We start from the raw sequence: 20,173 nt of genomic DNA, 5'->3' as shown, positions 1-20,173 counted from the left end.
TGACAGACAAGCTTGGGAAGATGTTGCCTTTAGTTCTGGATGGTGAGTGTTCCCTTGGAAAATCTGAGAAAAATCCATGTAGTCGGGGGAAGCCTGTGGCAGAGGCCTGGGCTGAAGGAAACCATCTGTGACCCAATGAATTGTTTGCAATTCTCTATAGGAAATGTCACTGCAGAGAGTAGAGAATAGAAGACGCCTGGTTCAAGGCTTGAAGAATACCGCCAGGGGTGGGAGTAGGTGGAGGGATGGCCAGAGAGGCAGGAGGAGGCCTGCAAAGTGTGTACAGAAAGACAAGGGAAGACGAGTTTCAGGGAATGGTTAAGGGAGCAAGGTTAAAGGTTAATACTGACACTTGTTAAAATGGTAAAAAAGGCTTTCCTCAGGACTGTTGCAATAGGAGTACTGCAATAGGACAGAGAGATCTGACTCAACACTGACTCCAACAAGGACAAGGGGGATTTAGAGCCAAGGGCAGCACGAAGGGCTCAGTGGATGGAAAATGACTAAGGGGAGACTTCAAGGAATTCTTGCGAAACTGACCTAACAGAATTCTTGCTAAGGCAGGTGAAGGACTTAGATGTCAAAGGTGGGCGTGAGGAACTTGATCAGATGTCAAAGATGAGGGAATTCTTCCTAAACCAACTTAGCAGGATTCTTTGCTGAGACTGGGTTGGGCAGACCAGACACAGGATGGCGGCCAAGGTTGAGACCTAATCAAAAATAGGGCCTGGGGGAAATTGACTCAAGTTTGATCAAGGAGAGAGTCTTTGTCAGAAAGCAACCCGTCAAGAGCGGCCAAGAGGAGGACTGAAAAGTGCTCACTGCACGTGGAGGTCACTGCGGCCTTAGCAAGAGCTGTGAAGAGTTTGAGGATATTCTGCATATAGTTCTATGTATATATGGGCTGGAAACACTTAATTTTAAATATAACTCATTTTTTATATCCATAAAAGGAAATATTATGTAGCCATAAAAAGAAAGAGAGAATTATTTAGGTACTCATAATGGAATGATCACAAAGTTAAATTTTTAGGTGACAAAAGACCTAGAGATGATCATACTGAGTGAAGTAAGTCAGACAGAGAAAGACAAATATCACATATCACTTATATGTGGAATCGAAAAAAAATGATACAAATGAACTTATTTACAAAACAGAAATAGACTCACAGACATAGAAAACCAATTTATGGTTACCAAAAGGGAAAGTTGGGGGGAGGGATAAACTAAGAGTTTGGGATTAACATACACACTACTATGTATAAAATGGATAAACAGCAAGGACCTACTGTGTGGCATTGGGAACTATATTCAGTATCTGGTAAGACCTGAAATGGAAAAGAATCTGAAATACTCTTATATAACGGAATCAGTTTGCTGTACAGCTGAAACTAATACAACATTGTAAGTCTATACTTCAGTAAAAAATTGTTTTGAAAACAATATATGTATAGTAAGTTAGCATTTGCATAAAAAAGGAGGATCGAGATACACACACATATGTGTGGGAATGTGTCCACATATGTATGTCTTTGCTGGTGTATACATAAGATGCTCCTAGAAAGATATACAAGAAACTGGTAGCATAGGCTGCCTGTAAGGAGATGAACTTGATGACCCGGAGCAGGGGTGACAGGGAGATTTTTCAGTGGATAGCCTTTTCTATCTTTCGAATTTTTGTACCACGTGCAAATACTATGTATTTTAAAAATTAATGTATAAATATTCTTCCTGAGATCACACTATAATTACAGTACAATTTGCATTTTATTGGACATCTGTTCAGATGACAATATAAGAAGATCTGTCTTTGTTTGTTTATTTGTTTGTGGCCATGCCACGTGGCATGTGGGATGTGAGTTCCCCAACCAGGGATCGAACCCATGTCCCCTGCAATGGAAGTGCAGAGTCTTAACCACTGGACTGCCGATGAAGTCCCTGTCTTTGTTTTTAAATGATCTGCATCCCATTTTTTGTCCAATGTTTCCAATTTTTATTACTGTGAACTGCATTGCTGGATGCGTTCTTGTACACTTACATCTGTACACTCATGATTCTGTAGCATAAATTCCTACAGAGGGAAGAAGATTCTTCCACATTGCCTTCCTGAAAGGCTGTTCCAGGCCACACACCTCTCCCATCCACACCAGTGTGTGCCTGGTACTCTACTCATTCTACAGCCCTGAGTATTGTCCCCGAATTACGCAGGGTACCTATGTGGCACAGACGATGCTGAGCGCTTACTTGCTTTGCCTCCGGAGCACACAAGTACGCTACATCTCTCAGCATCCCTTGCCGTGAGGTGGGGCTGAGATCTGGTTGGTGGCAGTAGTGATGTACACCAGCACTTCCAGAACTGGCCCCTAAAAAACCTCTCCATAATCCTCAAGCTCTCTCTCTTCCTTCATCTGCTTGACACGTGCAGAAAGTCAAGTGGAAGTCTCTGAGCCCTAGAGCATTACTAGGTTGAGCAGAGAAACAAATTTTTACCATATCTCATTGCTGCCCCCTCCCCTCTCTCCGCACTGAGATTCGCTCGCATGCCCTGGACCTAGCAGCAAGTCTTTGCTCAAATGTCATCTTCTCGGAGGGCATTCCCTACCACCTGATTTAGCACAGCCTGCCTACAGATCTGAGCAACTTTGAGGGATCTGCCTGTCTTTCAAATAAGATGATACTTGCATTTCCAATGAAACTTCTTCCCCAGACGATGATGCAACCTTGATAAATAGGCTAGAGCCACTTAGGGCAGAGGTGAGGGAGTGCAATGGTGAACCCCTGGGCCCTGAGGCCTCAGCCTGACCACTCCGGGGCCCCGGACCTCACCACGACAGCTCCAGCCACACTTCCTAGGCTGTGACCTGAACAGAGCATAGTGATCACCTCCTTCGTTCATTCTAAAATATATGTTGAGGGAGTTCCTGCTGGTCCAGTGGTTAGGGCTCTGAGCTTCCACCGCAGGGGGCACTGGTTCGATCCCTGGTGGGGGAATTAGGATCCTGCAGGCCACGCAGCATGGCCAAAAATAAAATAAAATAAAATAATAAAATGTTCATTGAGCACCTATCAGACACTATCCTCAAGGCTTTGGATATAGCAATGAACAGATGAGACAAAGATTCCTGCCTATTCGAGTGGGAGAGACAGACCGTAAGCAATAATACTAATAAATAAGGTAGGCGAAGAGGTGATAAAAGGAGAAGAGCAGGTTATCCGAAGTGCAGGGCAAGAGGTACGTATCTGTGCTACGTAGGGTGGTAGGAAGGTGACATTTGAGAAAAGACTTAGAGGTGACAGTCACATGCTTCTCTGGGAGAAGAAGGCTCCCAGCAGAATTAAGCAAAGGCCCTGAGGCAGGGCCACTCCTGGAGTGTTCGAAGAGCAGGAATGAGTCCACGTGGCTGGGAACTTGGAAGGAAATGAGGTCAGAAGGCATGAGGAGGAGGGTGCCCAGACGGCGCAGGGCATCACAGGCTACTCTACGGACTTTGGCTTTGGCTCTGAGATGATATACCTTTGCACAGTTTCAGATGGAGAAGTGACAGATATTCTGACTTACATGTTTAAAAGGATCCCTCTAGCTTTTGTATTGAGAACACACTCAGGGTGGGAGGAAGGAGAAACTTGGAGAGTAGGGACGAGGCTGTGCAGAAACCCAGGTGTGAGGGATGGTGGTTCCTGCTGGATTTGGTAACAGGAGGTGCTGAAAGGTAGAGGGATGGTGGATATGCTTTGAAGAAGGAGCCAATGGGATTTCCAAATGCACTGGATATTGGGTGTGAAAGAAAAGTGGGGTTAAGGAGGCTCCCAAGGTCTTTGGCCTGAGCAGCGGGCAGAATGGATCTGCCTGAGTTAGGGGAGGCAGAGGCGGAACAGTTTTAGGAGGAGAATCAGAAGCTCAGCTCTGAACATGGTAATATTGAGATGTTTCAAGACATCAAAATAGAAACGTTGGGGCTCCCCTGGTGGTGCAGGAGTTAAGAATCCGCCTGACAATGCAGGGGACACGGGTTCGAGCCCTGGTACGGGAAGATTCAACATGCCACGGAACAACTAACCTGGTGCGCCCCATCTACTGAGCCTGCGCTCTAGAGCCCGCGAGCCACAACTACTGAGCCCATGTGCTGCAACTACTGAAGCCCATGGGCTCCTAGAGCCCGTGCTCCACAAGAGAAGCCACCGCAATGAGAAGCCTGCGAACCTCAATGAAGAGTAGCCCCTGCTCACCGCAACTAGAGAAAGCCCGTGAGCAGCAACGAAGACCCACTGCAGCCAAAAAATAAACAAGTAAATAAAATAAAGTAAGTGTAGTAATTAAAAAAAAAAAAAGTCGAGTAGGCAATTGATATGCAAATCTGGAGTTTGGCAGAGAAGTCTGAGTGGAGATTAAATTTCAAAAGTTAACCACCTGCCTTTTTTTTTTGGCCATGCAGCACGGCTTGCGGAATCTTAGTTCCCTGACCAGGGATCGAACCCGGGCCCCCTGCAGTGGAAGCGCAAAGTCCTAACCACTGGACTGCAGGGAATTCCCTGCCATTGTTGTTGTTGTTTTCCTCCCAATGTATAATTTGACTGAGAGTGTTGAATCCTCCATCGCTGCATCACTCTGAATGATGCAACTTAAATGTGTAACAAGTACATTGTAGTTGTATGTTAATACTCTGTCTCTGTGGATCAACTGTTGTACTTTGGACTGGGACAGTGATAGTTTAATATTTAACATTGTGAATAGCGTGACTTTGTTTTCTAGGAGTTCAGATAATGAAAATGAGAATAATCGTAGTACCAATGCCAGCATGACCCAGATAGCAGATAAAACACAGACTAAATGTTTATGTTATTTTAATGACAACTGGAAGGACATATATAACTGGATCAGGAAAGTAAGTAACCAAAATATATCATACTGCACACTATGCAGAAAAAAACTGGGGATTGCACATGGTGGAAAAGAGTATATGAAAGCACATGTGGAGACTGAACATCACAAGTTCAGGATGAGACAGGCAAGTACTTCTAAATCTATCAAAAGCCAGTGTGTTGGGACTTCCCTGGTGGCGCAGTGGTTAAGAATCTGCTTGCCAATGCAGGGGACACAGGTTCGAGCCCTGGTCCGGGAAGCTCCTACATGCCGCAGAGCAACTAAGCCGGCGCGCCGCAACTACTGAGCCTGCGCTCTAGAGCCCGCGAGCCACAACTAATGAGCTTGCGTGCCACAACTACTGAAGCCCGTGCGCCTAGAGCCCGTGCTCTGCAACAAGTGAAACCACTGCAACGAGAAGCCTGCGCACCACAACGAAGAGTAGCCCCCAGCTCACCGCAACTAGAGAAAGCCCACGCACAGCAACAAAGACCCAATGCAGCCAAAAATAAATAAATAAATAATAAAATAAATTTATATATTAAAAAAAAAGCCAGTGTGTTCGTTTGCTTGTTTGTCTCCCCAAAAGACACCAAAGCTCAGCTGAAAACAGCAGCCATTGAATCGACACAAACACGTACGATCAGCGTACTGTTCCCTTGACCGCGCTATGAAACGGAGTAGAATTACATTTCCTCGTTCAGATATTGCAACTAAAATGTCTTGTGGGCCAACAGAAGGGTAGACTCTAGAGCGTAACAGATGTGTTGGCCCCTTACAGTGCGAAACTGACTCCATCGTATCTCAGCAATGATCATACTTTCTACAGTGACTCAACTGAGGCATGGCAGCCACAACAAATGTTTCCCCTAGCTCTTAGGTACTTTTTCAATGAAAACTGGAGCTTCAAATCATTTCTTAATTTCTATGAAGGTTGCCTTGAAGTTTCAGAAAACATAAAACAAAAAATTGCTGATCTCTTATACAAATACAAACTAGACTTTGCTGATTTATCTGCATATTCAGCAGAGAGTGCAAATGTAAATTTTGGCAAATCCCATTCAGCATATAAGCTCCTTACCAAAGAAAACGGAAAGATCTTACTTGCTAAGTGTCCTGGACACATTTTGCTAAAAAGAGACGTGATTTACTTACCTGTGATATTGAGGCTTTTATAATGTGCATTTTGGTCACTTTTCCTTTTCTCGAAATGTGAAGAAGAATTAAATGAGGATTTTTTGTTTTTTGTTTGTTTTGTTTTACTTTATCACTTTTACTCTATTATGTAAAATTCACTTTGCCTTGAAGTTCTACTCTCAGAAGGCACACATCACACTGATTCCTGGTGTCAGGCCAACGTGATGACATCGAGCTAAACATTCTCTCAACAAAAGCACTGAACACGGAATCATTAGGATTCTCAGTTTTACCACTAAATGAAAGAAAATAAGACATCCTAAAGCCTGCAGGCAGTTCAGAGAATATTACTGGAAAAGGAAACAGAGAAAGCAAAACTATTTTACTGTATCATCAGACAGGAAGAAACAGGTCGTTGTCATTTTTATTCTGTATAGGTTATATCCATTTAAATTAGTACTATTTTATTTGCCGTCTTCTTTTTTAAAGTCTTGCCTTTACGTGTCTTAAGAACATATGTAAATATGCTTCCCTGGACTTGGTTCCCTGGGGCTCACGCTCTGCTGGGTACAGAATCTTTGGAGTTGTTCTCTTTCTCCATTTTACCGATTTGCATTTCCCCCCTTTTTCTCGCCAGCACCTCACACTGCTGCATCGAGGTCACCGTGTTATCTTCAATGTCTTCTCTGGGGAAGTAAGAGATTTGACTTTGGACATGCTCTGCAGCCAGCACAGTCCCAGCAGCAGTGTCCAGGCCTCTGGCCTTGGAAGACTCAGGAGGGCAGGTCCCCTTATTGCACAAACTTGTCCGTGTCCTTGACATTTTTGCTGCTTAATGCTTTTTAGAGTGACACCCTTTCCTTCTGTCCAGTTGAACTGACACACCTTGCATCCCATAATTTCTGGCCCATCAGAGAAGGAGGAAAGGATGTAAATTACTTGAATCTGACCTTGTTTCGTATGTCCCCACCTCACTGGTAAATATTCATTGGGTTAGAAATACTATTGTGACACTCATAGGCTCCCAGACTCTATAAATTCTAGATCATCAGGGGCTTCAGAAATAGGGTCAACAACTTTCAGAACTTTATTTCCAAACAAGTTAATATTACAAAACGCAGTCAACCAAAAATGAGGAATTCCACCAGGGCGGTGGTTCTTGGCTGTATATTGAAATAAAATTTAAAATCGGTATTTTAAAAAAAATACCCATGTCTGGGTGGGTCTTACCCCAGGAGATTCTGATTTAATTGGTCTAGGGTGTGGCAGCAGGACTTCTGAAAAGCAGCACACTTTACGGTAAAAGCTAGCTTACTTTCTTTCAAGATTATTAATTTCTTTAGAGATCTGACTTTTATTTGCACACATTCTGCCTGAAAGTTTTTGATGGTATAAATGAGGTGCTTACCCTTGGAAGGTAAGTGCTGACTGAAATATTTCTTACCATTAATATAGTGATAATCTTTATCATCAAAGTCAGTATGTTCAGTGACAGGCACAAAATCCTCAGTCCAGCCATCAAAGGTGAAAATGATGACCCTCGAAGACTCTGCTTTCTGGTTCACATACCCCGCCTGCTAACCTCCACACACCTTTGACTGGGTTTTTTTTTTTTTCTTCCTTCCAGTTTTGCTATATTTTAATGGTAGGTTTTTTTTTTTAAGTACTACTATTTTTTAAAATTAATTAATTAATTAATTTTTGGCTGTGTTGGGTCTTCGTTTCTGTGCGAGGGCTTTCTCTAGTTGCGGCAAGCGGGGGGCCATGCTTCATCGCGTGTGCGGGCCTCTCACTGTCGTGGCCTCTCCCGTTGCGGAGCACAGCCTCCAGACGCGCGTGCTCAGTAGTTGTGGCTCACGGGCCTAGTTGCTCCGCGGCATGTGGGATCTTCCCAGACCAGGGCTCGAACCCATGTCCCCTGCATTGGCAGGCAGGTTCTCAACCACTGCGCCACCAGGGAAACCCAAATGGTAGGTTTTTTAAGGGATTAGTTTTAGGTCTTGTCAGCAACATCAAACAGAAGATACCGAGTACTCCACAGGGTACAGAGCGCTGCCAAGCACCTCAGAAAATGTACGTGATGTGGCGAACATGTGGTTCTTGCCCCCTGAGGAGCTTACAGTCTGGGGGGCGGCGGCGGGGGCGGGGGGCCTGACAACTCACAGTCTAAGAGTTGCGTGAACAACAAAGTAACTTATTAAGGCAAATACCTCATCCCCTCAAGCTACTGTGGATGGAATCATTTTGGAATTAAGCTAATCAAGAGAGAGGCAAGACTGAATTTGGCTGAGAATCCTTCAGGCTCATATAGTTTTTTAACATCCATCACAGTAAACAGAACAGACCTAACAGACAACTGAAAGTGGAGACTAGATCTCTTGAAGTGCAAGGGCTAGAACTTGACTGTGGTTACTTACTTTAAAAAGCAAACATACTGAACGGTATGACCAGGCCTATTACACTAGTTTAAAAATAGGCCAAGTACTGGCACTGCGTTCCCCTCATGCTAGCATTGGTCATTTAAAATAGTGAATATTAAATATGTGGGCTCCACACCTAACCCACAGAATGCCCACCCCAAATCTTAATGTTCTGTGTATCAAGTATCCACCTCGTGTGTACTATGAAAGTTTTATTTATGCCCCATTATCAAGTTGAAACAATGTAAATAGTCAAATTATAAAAAGCTCATGACCTGCATATTTCCACATGTGAATGGAAATATATCTACATAGGAAATAAATGGCAATCCTATCTACCTATATAAAAAAAACAGAATATCTCCAGATTTGCGTACTCACCACTATAAGAAGAGGTAGGCAGGTTTTAAGGTTTCACAATCAGTTGTCAGAAAAACAGCAGTTATTCCTGCAGGATCTTGTTAGCATCTGACTAACAATCTAAAAATAAAATTATTTTTAGATTACATGATTTAGAAGACATTATAAACCCACCAAGAATTCGTAATTATTCCATCATTAACCCCAGAATCACTATCAGAAAGAGTAACGATGTGATGTAGAAAGAAGCTAATCAACATGACTAAAAATATGCTCTTTCAGGGGCTTCCCTGGTGGCGCAGTGGTTGAGAGTCCGCCTGCCGATGCAGGGGACGCGGGTTCGTGCCCCGGTCCAGGAAGATCCCACATGCCGCGGAGCGGCTGGGCCCGTGAGCCATGGCCGCTGAGCCTGCGCATCCGGAGCCTGTGCTCCGCAACGGGAGAGGCCACAACAGTGAAAGGCCCGCGTACCGCAAAAAAAACAGAACAAAACAAACAAACAAAAAAATGATCTTTCAGAAGAACGATCTGGTCATCTGGAAAAATCACAGCTACAACCTGTGAACAACGCCCATATGGGATGCTGATTTGGCCAAGACACACTATTTCTAAGCAGGAGAACCATGAGATCAGGGTGAATCAAGGCCGTCTCCGAGGAGCAGCCTATAAATTTCCAGACTGACCTTGGGCAGCATAATTGGTCCAATTCCTCTCAAAGACAGTTTCATACTATCCTACCCACATCAACCCAAAGTTTGACATTAACTCGAAAAACCGAAGAGCATATTGGAGCGGAAGTGGACAGGTGTGTAAACTCTAGCACACTCTTATTGCTGTATTAAGTGTGCAGGTAGGCACATTCCACCCACAACAGTGTCGTTCCAGGAAGCAGGGCAGGAGTAGTGGCCCATTAGAAAAGAGGCTATTCATTGCACAATTAATAGAAAAGTGAAAACGTTTCAAGACCTACAATAAGCCTGTATCCAAAGGAGTCTTTTCCATCAGTGACGTGCTGGACTTTGAATTCTGGGCTACAGCTGGGTAATGGACTCGCTCTGTCCTGCTGGCCTGGGTATGGCTTGCTTCCTGCCTGTTGAAGGGTGAATAGGCTACACAGAGCTAGGATGGTTTCTACTGAGTGGTAAGATTCACAGAAGTTCCAGGGTATTCATGTCACGATCATTCCTTGGGCAAAGTTTGATGCAGATGAAGATAAAGTGGTTTCTTGGTCAGCAATTGCAATTTCTTTCTTTTAAAGTCAGTGGGTTTCTTGTATAGTTCTATTACAATTGGCCCAGGTTTAATTTCATACTTCTCCATGAAAGCAAAACACTTGGTGCTGGTAAACCTTTTTTTGGGGCTTATAGTGTTTGAATTCAAAGAAAATAGCTGCACCTTTGGTTAATTTTTCAACATGCTTCTGGAGCTCCACGTCCACATTAAATGAACATACATATCTTCTTCTCTTGAAGCCACTGGAGTCTCTTGCACAGGAGTTAAATCCACGCCATTCAGATCTTTTACGCTAACCGTGACATGGGGATCAATGCGTTGCCCAGCATCTTTCAGGCCAATTTTCTCAATTCTGATGATGAGTAACGTCACTCCTGGTTCTGATGGCGACCTTGGTAATAAAGTACGGGGAACTCTTAGCAGGAAAGGCATCAGGAGACCCTGCTCTAGCACCACCCTCTTCTTCAAATTCCAAATTCTCTTCTTCACCAGGTGCTAAAACTCTTCTTAAGGGGACAGGCTGAACAGCAAATGGGAATTCTTTATTATATGTAAGAACATTCTTTAGGATTGGTTCTAGCTTCTTCAGATCCTCCAGTTTAAATTCTTCTTGGGACCATGTGGGCTGTAAAGCTGCACTTCGTAATTCCAAGCATGTCGCCATTTGCCTATGGTTTTCTTTTGTTCTTCGGTGAATTCAGAATTGCTGTGCTGAGCTTGGGCCTCTTTTTGTAGGTGTCTTGCTAATATCTGATGCTCCTCTATCGCCTCCACCAGCTGGCCCCAAGAGTCGAAGTCGGAGCCTCTCCCAAAGCTGGCACCCCAGCGCTGCGGCAGACTTCGGGTCACCTCCGACATGGCCGGTCCCCACCGCGTCCCCTCCCGCCCCTACCCCAGCGAGGCTAGGCTCTAGGGCGCCATCTTCCCCGGGCCTGGCCCCGACATTAACAGGGCCAGGAGGAACCGCCAGGCCACCGCCACCACCCACCAAGGAGCCGCCCAAGCCCATCTGCCGCCCGAGCCAAACTCTGCGGTTCTGAAGCCTTGACTGGAACTCTGCCTCCTCAGAACCCTGAGCGTTATCCGCTCACTCAGACCCTTCAGCGTGCACACGCGTCCCCCCAACACTGCCGTCCGTCCCTCCCCACACACTTCCCTGGGCTTCCCCCCGCCTTCACGCCCACCACTTCTCACTGGCCTCCTGGGTTGAATGCAGCCATTCTTTGCGAACGGAGTCAAGCATTTTGAAGGCATTCTTGTCATTTCAATACCTCCACCAACGGTGGCTATGGTGGGATGTGGTGATGGCATCAGTAGTGACAGGCAGCGAAGGTGGTCAGGATGACGCTGGCTGCTGCTGAGGCAGCCATGACAGACGGGAGCAATGGCAGCTGTGGCCACAGGTGGCGGCCACAGACGTGAACCCAGTGGATGAATCAGGCGAGGCGGCTGACCTTTGCTGGAGAGATCCCTCTCCAACAGAGCCCACTCTGCCTGATGTGTGTGGCAAGCGGGAAGTGGCAGCGAATTAAAAGTCCATCCCCTCGGGACTCCCCTGGCGGTCCAGTGGTTAACACTCTGCGCTTCCACTGCAGGGGGCACGGGTTCGACCCCTGGCCAGGGAACCAAAATCCCGCGGGCCAAACTAAAAAAAACAAAAGACCCCACAAACCCATCCCCTTAAGTAGCCCTCAACCAAATGAAGGGTGTACAAGTGCCCTCACCCCGAGAGTGGGAAGCCTATTTCCACTGCTTCCCAGAGTTGCCCAGAGAAGGAAGCTGCTGCCCACAGTGATACCTTGCTTGAAAATGCACCTCTGATGTGCTGCCTTCCCTTCCCTGCCTCACTTCCCACAGCTCTACCAGTGCTTTCTGGGATCATCTCCCAAACCCTTGTCTCAAAGTCTGTTTGTGGGGGAATCCAAGCTACGATGATGCGTCACGAGCCAAGCATTCAAGCACATACGGCACATGAACAACAACTGACCATATGCCAAGCCAGAAAGTCGAAACAGATTTCCAAAGACTGAAATCACATAAAATATGTTCTCAGCCCAATTGCAATTAGGCAAGATAACTAGAAAAATCCCCATATGTTTAGAAATTTAAAAATACAATTTTAAACGTCTAAATAATCTGAGATCAATGAAAAAAGCAAAATAGCCATGCTTTGGGGAAACAGTGCATATATTAGAAAAGGGAAAAGGCTGAAAATCAGTGAGCTAAACATTCCAAAAGGTAGAAAACAGAAAATTAAATCCAAGGAAAGAAGGTAATAATAAAGAAGAGATTTAAATTAAAAATAAATATATGAACTAGAGAGCACCAACAAAGCCAAAAGCAGATTCTGTGAAAAGACTAGTAATACTGATAAACTCCTGTCAAGACTCATCAAGAAAAAAAGGAAGAGGACACAAATAACCAATGTCAGAAATGAAAACGGGGGGAACTCCCTGGCGGTCCAGTGGTTAGGACTCCACACCCTCACTGCCGAGGGCCCAGGTGGGAACCAAGATCCCACAAGCCACATGGCTCGGCCAAAAGAAGAAAAGAGAGAAATGAAAAAGGCGCCTTTGTTACAGGTTTGACGGACCTTAAGATAACATGAGGATATTAAGAACAAATTGATGACAATTTAAAAATTCAGATCATGTGAAAAATTCTTAGAAAAATACATTTTACCCAAACAGACGCAAGAATAGAAACTATGAAGTTTTTATGGGTAAATATGGGCAAAAATTCTTTGCAGGCAAACGCCGTCAAGGGGTGGAGTCCCTTCCCCGCCAAGAAAGAGGCAGAGGCTCCAGGGCCTGTAATCTGGGTTGGCCTCATGACTTACTTCAACTAGTAGAATGTGGTGAATGCGGTGACTTTGTTTCCATTTTTGCTCTCGCGGACCCCTGAGACCCACCATGTAAGGAAGCTGGTGTAGCCTAGTGGAAGAGAGGCCTGTTAGAGATGTTCTAAAACGTAGTCTCCACCTCCATTTTGTCTGCTCTTATCACTTCTTTCAGTCACATGGAGAGAACCCCACCCTAGCTTACTCAAGTAAAGACAGGTTGGCTGAAAACATACACAGAAATCTGAGGGCCCAATCCACAGCCCAAGGAAACTGGAGCTGGGAACAGAAAGCCACCAGGACCCAAGCAGCCCTTTCAGGGACCACAGGAACTGATCACAACCCTCTCTTCACAACCTGGGTTTTCTTGTTCGGGCCACATGGCATCCAAGGGCCCCTGCAACCCTGACAGCATAGGACTCCCACCCTGGCTGCGAAGCCAACCAACAAGTTCCTTTGTTTTAGGTGTCAAATCCCCAGGAGAGACTCCCAGCTCATTTTTCCAAGCCAGAGCACAAGCCTTAGATTTCAAATGGCCAGTCCGGTCAGCGCTGACCAGGCACTTCCAGTTTCTGTAAGTCTGGATTATGCTCCAGGGAACAGCAACTTATCTGAATGGTGAAGCTGGGTGCAGGCTCTGGGCTCGCTCTCTGCATACTTGCCTGTCTACCCTCTGCACCTTAGGACCTCCCCTGCAGGAAGACGATCAACCAGCTGTGCCCGCGGAGCCTGTAATCCTGCAGAGAAACATTAAGAAGCTGCAGCAGGCACTGCTGGTACCTACCCGATCCACTCAGCACCCTCTCCTGTGTGCTGAAGGCTGCTCACGTGACTTCCCACTGCTCTCTGCTCAGGGCCCTCTCTTGGTGGCAGGAGGGCACTCGGCCACGCATAGGGCAGTCAATGCCCATGAAAACATCCCTCAGTGTCAGATGGGGAGTTGGTGTACATACACCCCAACTTCCTTGCCCCTGGGATGGGGGAACTGAGGTATGTTCTGTGCCGCCTCCCAGAAGTCCCAGGTGGGACTGAGCCTCAGCTGCCCACAGCAGTGACCGGTTTTGATGATGCACCTTTTATTGGCTGCCTTCGTCTCTGTCACACCTCTCCATTTCCCTACGAGTATTCCTGGAATCATGCCCCCAGATACTACCTGCACTCAAATCCTCCGGGTTGGACTCTGGAAGGATGCAAACCAAGACAGAGGAGAAGTCCAGTGCAGCAAACTCCAAGCCACATCCGTCAATGCAGCTGTTTTCCATACAAAAGCCAGTGTTTTCACCTGCATTGCCTCATGCCCATGTCTATTGCTCAACTGGTTCTGAACTCAGGAGGGAAGGAGGTGTGTTATTTATTGCCCCCTAAGCCTCAAGGAAACACTCAATGAAGACTTGTAAGTGCTACAGTTAAGGTGAGAAGGAGCCCTTCTCCATATCCGTGTGGCAGGGGACAGGAAATGGATGTTGGCAGAGCTGAGGGGGAAGAGGGGTCGCCTTAACCCTGGTGAACAGACAGAGCAGCTTGCCCCAGGCCCCAGGCCCCTCCTTGGCGCACTAGGTGAAGCTGGGGAACAGGGCCCGCAGGCGCTGAAGGCAGGAGCCAAAGCCTGTAGAGTCTTTATTTATTGTGAGCCTTGATGTCCAGGGAAGCCAGGCCCATGTCCACAGCCCTCAGGACTCCACCTGGCCATGCTTCAGGGGTGGAGGCATCAAGCGCAGTCGCTCATGTCCAGTTCTCCTGCGGTCTGAAGGGTCCTCAGGAGGCAGGAAGTGGCTGTGCCTGCAGAAAAAAGCCGCATCAACATCTGCTAGCACCTCTGTGGGCCTGGCCCTGGGACCACTGCTGACGAGATCAGGTAGACACGGCAGAGGCTGCCCTTGCCGAGCTCACAGCCTCGAGGGAGAGGGTGTCAGGTGATGCCCTCGGGTGCAGCGAGCCATCACTGGGAGCAGGGAAGGCAGCATTCTGCTGGGTTTACACAGCACCTGCTGTGTGCCCAGCACTGTGACAGGTGCTAGGGACCCAGCAGTGGATGCAGCAGACACACATCTCTGACTCCAGGGAGGGACAGACACAAATGAACAAAAACGTGTCAGCGGGTAAATCCTATGAAGAAAACTGCATCGGGGTGAAGGGCAGAGGTGTGTGGAGCGGGAGGTACAAGCAGCACTTCACGCCGTCAGCCACGCTAACGTGACATGTCTTTATGCCGTGTTTTACGAGATGAGCCTGTGTGTTTGCTATTTTGGAGACCAGAGAAGAGAGGAGGCCTGAATTTCACTGCCTCCAATCGGAGAGGGAAAGCTGCAGCTGGGGTGCCATTACCGGGAAGGGGAGGGCAGTCTGGAGGACCTGGGTGCGGGGTTAATGACTCTGAGTGCGCTGGAAAGCCACAGGCTTTAAAGGGGACAGATGTGACCCCATTTCCGTTTTTAAAAGCTCCTTTGGCTACCAGCGGGGAGACAGAGAATAGCAAGGGGGCAGGGCAGGGCTGACCCCAGGAAGACCAGGGAGAGCCTTGGTTGCTCATTCCGGGAGGGACGGAGCAACTGGCCCTAAGATAGGAAGGTGGGGTCTTTGCTCAGATGCTCAAAAAACTTGAAAGAAGTATCACCAAAATATAATTAATAAACTAGCGTGAACAGTATGCAATCATTACTGAATATTTTCTGAAAAGAATTAAAAGTCCATCTCACTGGTGTCTGCTCTTGGAACCTGAACCTTTCACTTATCTGTGCCTTATTAAAAAAAAACAAAACCCAATGTCTACAGGGCCTGGTAGAAGGGCATTTCCCCAGTCTTTAGGCAAGAACTCCTCTGAAACAGGCGATGGGAGGGAAGCAGACACAAGGCAGTAAAGTATAAGCCATAGTGGAGGGAGCTCAGGGATCTTGGGAGGATGGAGACGGGCCATGACGGGATTTTCTGGGGGAGGTGACATCGAAGCTGGGATACGAATTAGCCAGATGGAATGGGAAGGGCAGTCCAGGCAGAGGAAAAGTGAGATAAAAGCCTGGCAGCAGGAGAGACCGGCATTCGAGTAGCTGCATGTTCACTGGGGCAGGAAACACAGAGCTTGAGGTGGATGTCGGGTAGAGGCAGGGCCAGAGGCCATGTCCTGCAGGGCCCGAGAGGCTGTGCCGGGGTGTAGACCTGGCCTGGTCAATGCGAGCCATGAAGCAGTACACAGTCAGAGTTCCTTTGGGATCACTCTGGGACCTTCACAGAGAACGGACTGAATGCGGTAAGACTGACAGCATGGAGGTCCAAGAGAAGGCTTCTCTTCTGGGTGTGAACAGAAAAGATGGGGCCCCAGGAACCGAGAGAGGGGCAAATGGGAGGGGCTTGAGAGGGAGCTGGTGAAAGATGTGACTTTTGCCTTTGGAGCTTGCAGGCCAGTGGGAGAGACATAAACATCTAAACCAGCATTTCTCAACCTTCTTTTTAAAAAAATTATTGCCCCCCAAGGAGTCTTTTTAGACATTTTTTTAAAATTGAACCCATCCATGACACTTTAATACCATAGATATAGTGTATATCTGTTTAGGTACTGTATACATTAAAAACAGGTAAGACTTTTTTGCTCCATCCTTACCCCCATTGCCCATACAGCTGAGAGGCAATGAGGACGAGAAAGGGAGAGTGGGTAAGGGAGGAGGTGGATCAGGTCAGCCTGGGGAAGAACACAGAGAAGCAGCAGGAACCTGGGATTTTGTTCTCAGTGTGGATGAGGAGTCACCAAAGAGCTTTAAGCAAAGGTGTAATGTGACTAGTTTTCAGTTCCTAAATGTTCTCTCTGGCCACCGCATGGAGGCAAGGTAAGAGGGGATTCAGGGAGACCAGGGAGAAGGCTGGGGCAAGTACCCTGGCTGTGGAGGCAGGGAGGAGATGGCTGGACTAAAGCAGGGACTATGGAACGGGTAAGAGGGGAACACGTGCTGATGTTCTGGAAGCGGGATGCACGGTAAAGGTCTGTGTGGGGCTGAGGCTGACTCCAAGGTCTTTACTCTGAGCAGCTACAAAGATGAAGGGGTGGGATGAAGTGCTGAGCTGCTGTCTTACCTCTGCGGTGGAGGAGGCGTGTGTCGGCTGCACCTGCTCAGCACACTGCAGGAAGCGGCGCACGTGTTCTGCACAGTTGCCCACGGCTGCCTCGTTCTTTCTAAGACATTCCTCAAAGGCCTCAAAAGGCTCCGCACAAGCCTGGCGGATCTGCCGGATGACTGGGCTGCAGGGGCAGGGCATTTCAGGCCTGGGGAGACTTCCACCCCACTGCCTACCCCCCTCCACCTGCCCCGTACTTGCCCACACTCACTGGGCGGACGTGCACTGAGCAATGCCCATCTTAAGGTGGTGACAGTCTCGTTGCCATGACTCAGGCTTGGCTGCCACACACTGGCCATACTGCTCCAGCTCCCGGCCACAGTAGCGAGCAGTGATCTCCAGGGCCGCCTGCCTGTGGGACGCGACAGTCTGAGGATAATTCCAGGCAGTAGGCAAGAAAGGGAATTCTGATCTGAGTCTGGGGTGGCACCCCATGGGGTCTTGGGCAAATCTCAGAGTCTGAAGGGTCCTGGGATAGGGCCAGGGAGGTAGAGAGGTAAGGCATGAGCCTTGGGGGCTGTGGAGCAGGCTGGAAGCTTCTGGGGAGATAGTGGAGGATCTGAAAAAAAGGTCTGATTATTCCAAGGCAGGCTGTGGAGGTCCTGGAAGAAGGGTCTGGGAGTCTGGGCATCCCCTAGTTTAGGCTTGGGAATCATGAAGAGAAGGCTTAGGGCCTTAGAAGTAACACCTAGAGTTTTCCGAGAGAACCTGGGAGCCCTAAATGAGTTCAAAGGCCCTAAAAGTGAGGGTTAGAGGTCCAAGGGTTGAGGTCTTGGGTCCTGGGTAAAGGTCTCTTGACCAAAGGGTCTTAGACATGAGACCTGAAAACAGGGGTACTGAAAGGGAGACTTGAGGCCCTGGGGCAGGTTTGGGGGTCCTGGGGTGGGTCTCAGGGTCCTAGGGGCATGATCTGGAAGCCCTGGGTGAGGCTGGGGCTCTAGGGTAAATCTGGAGGGTCCTACAAATAGGCTCTTCAAGTTCTTGGGAACAAGGTCTGGAACTCCAGCGTGAGATCAGTGGTGTCTAAGAACAAGTCTGTGGGCCCTATAGGTGAGATCTGAGATACTCGACAGACCCGGAAGTTCCAAAAGGTAAAGTCAGATGATCCAGGGGGAGGAACCTGGAGCTCTAAAAGGACGGCTCTAAGAGTCCTAGAGGTCCTGGGAGAAGTCTGGAGTCGTAGGGTTGCAGGGTGAGGGACGAGACCCGGTGTTTTGGGGGGCAAGGCTTGGGGTGTTGAGAGACTGGACCTGAAAGTCCTCCGTTATCACCCGAAAAAGGGGCGGAGCCTAAACGCTCAGAGGGCGGGGCCTGAACACGCGCCGAACTGAGGCTCGTGAAGGACAGCGCTGAATCCTAAGGCTCGGGATCTCCAGGGAACAGAGTGGCCAATCTTTCTTCCCGGAGTCCTGGCCTAAGTCCAGATCACTGGGGAAGAGAAAGAATACGGGGGCAGTACGGGGTAGGGGCTCCCGCTACTCACATCCTGAGGCCGATGCCGGAGGAGGATCAATGAGGGAGGATAGCCCCGCCTTTTCCGGTATCAGGTTGTCATGGCGGCGCCCAGCCCAACCCTCCTTGCCTCGTATTTTCCCGGTCGCAGAGCAGACAGGCAGCCCAGTTCCCTTTAGGCCCAACCCGTCATGGCGACGCCCTACTTGTCCTTCCGGCCCCGACCTCTAATGGTGGAGCCTTGCGTAGCCACTTTCCGGCCCCAGCCGGCTCGGTACTTTGTGCCCTTCAATTTCCGGCTGGCCCTGGCGGCACCGGGAATTCACCGGAAGTCCTGGGAAGAATCGCGGTACCTCCGCTCTAACGCGAGTGCCGCGCCGGTGTGCGCCGCTCCTGTACTTGGCCGCAGCCGCACGCGCCTTTAGTCGCCTTACTGGAGCTGGTGGCCAGCGGCTGCCGCTGCTGCGACCTCTCAACATGCTGCCGTTCGCGGCTTGGTTGGGCGCCGTGGCTGCGGGCTGCTGGGTGCCCGGACACGGAACCTGATACCTGATGCTCCTCTGCATCTTCTGCTCTGCGCGTGCGCTCACTAGCCTCTGGGGACGCTGGTTGTACGCGAGGCGGAGCGGGCGGGAAGGGGGTCACCCCGGGAGCAGGAGAAGGAGGCCTGGACCACTCGTCTACTCAGCCTGGGTTACCCAGACCGTGTCCCCTACCCCTTGGCATAAATTATGAAGCCAAGGCGGATGTGAGTTTTAGTCTTGGCTCCCTGCCACATTGGGGAAGTTAGTTCTCTGTAATTCTTCATCATATGACGTTTCCGCCTCCTCGTCTGTCTTCAGGTATGAGGCTCCGTGTGAGTATCCCTTGGTCAGAGAACTGAGCGTCAGTCCTGCTGTCTTGTGTGCAGAGCTTTTTCCAGACCCAGGGTGAGCCAAAATGAACATAAAATGTAGTTAATCATAGTGGCTTAGAGGAACCAGAGCCATTTGTGAGCACGTGACAATTGCTTGGAGTCTCAGTATGTTACCGAACTGAAACAGCACAGCTTAGATGGGACTGGAACCCATGGGCTGGGACTCGAACTCACTGTCTTTTCATTGAGCTCGCACACCTGGTATCAGGACTTACAGAAGCTCAGGTTTTTTCTGTCTGGTTGCCCAAAGAATTCAATGAGACACAAAGTGATAGGAAAGAAGTGGATTTATTTAGAGAAATACACTCTGTAAGCAGAATGCAATCCATCTCAAAAGGGGAGAGTGGCCCGGAAATATGGGGTGGTTAGTTTTTATGGGCTGGGTAACTTCTTAGGCAAGTGGGAGGAGTATTCTAACTACTTAGGGGAAGGGGCGGGGATTTCCAGGAATTGGGTCCCTGCCCACTTTTTGGCCTCCTGTGGTCAGCCTCAGAACTGTCCTGGCACCTGTGGGCATGTCATTTGCATATGTTAGTGTATAATGAGGTTCAAGGTCTTCTGGGAGTTGAATCTTCCTCCATCTTGGGCCTAATCGGTTCTAGCCAGTTTTTGTCATACCTGCAAAGGCTCTGTCATTCTTTTATTTTTTTTATTTGTTTGTTTTGGCCACGACACACAGCTTGAGGGATCTTAGTTCCCTGACCAGCGATTGAACCCGGGTCCAGGGCACTGAAAGCTCCAAGTCCTAACAACTGGACTGCCAGAGAGTTCCCAGGGAAAGGTTTTTAAAGACAGGGTGAGGGGGCTTCCCTGGTGGCGCAGTGGTTGAGAGCCCGCCTGCCGATGCAGGG

At 48.3% G+C, this 20,173-nt stretch overlaps 1 protein-coding gene and 1 pseudogene across 2 annotated transcripts; both read right to left on the bottom strand.

The window, feature by feature from the left end:
• Positions 1 to 9,882: 9,882 nt before the first annotated feature.
• LOC132435591 (axin interactor, dorsalization-associated protein pseudogene) lies at positions 9,883 to 10,869 on the bottom strand (annotated as a pseudogene).
• A 3,590-nt stretch (positions 10,870 to 14,459) lies between these two features.
• Positions 14,460 to 19,092, bottom strand: CHCHD5 (coiled-coil-helix-coiled-coil-helix domain containing 5). 2 transcript variants are annotated; one of them, XM_060027370.1, is made up of 4 exons: positions 18,956 to 19,092; positions 17,166 to 17,306; positions 16,913 to 17,078; positions 14,460 to 14,629 (listed from the first exon to the last, which is right to left on the bottom strand). In XM_060027370.1, the coding sequence occupies exons 1-4, from the start codon at positions 18,970 to 18,972 to the stop codon at positions 14,606 to 14,608; spliced, it is 348 nt and encodes a 115-aa protein (XP_059883353.1). In that variant the 5' UTR covers positions 18,973 to 19,092; the 3' UTR covers positions 14,460 to 14,605. The 2 variants fall into 2 exon arrangements, with proteins under 2 accessions (XP_059883353.1, XP_059883354.1); XM_060027371.1 differs by lacking the exon at positions 18,956 to 19,092 and adding an exon at positions 18,438 to 18,854.
• Between the last annotated feature and the right edge of the window lie 1,081 nt (positions 19,093 to 20,173).

The sequence above is a fragment of the Delphinus delphis genome, chromosome 12 (assembly GCF_949987515.2).
Source record: "Delphinus delphis chromosome 12, mDelDel1.2, whole genome shotgun sequence".
Classification (NCBI taxonomy): Eukaryota; Metazoa; Chordata; class Mammalia; order Artiodactyla; family Delphinidae; genus Delphinus; species Delphinus delphis.
The sequence above is the reverse complement of the archived record's forward strand: the minus strand, read 5'-3'. Positions and strand labels throughout refer to the sequence as shown.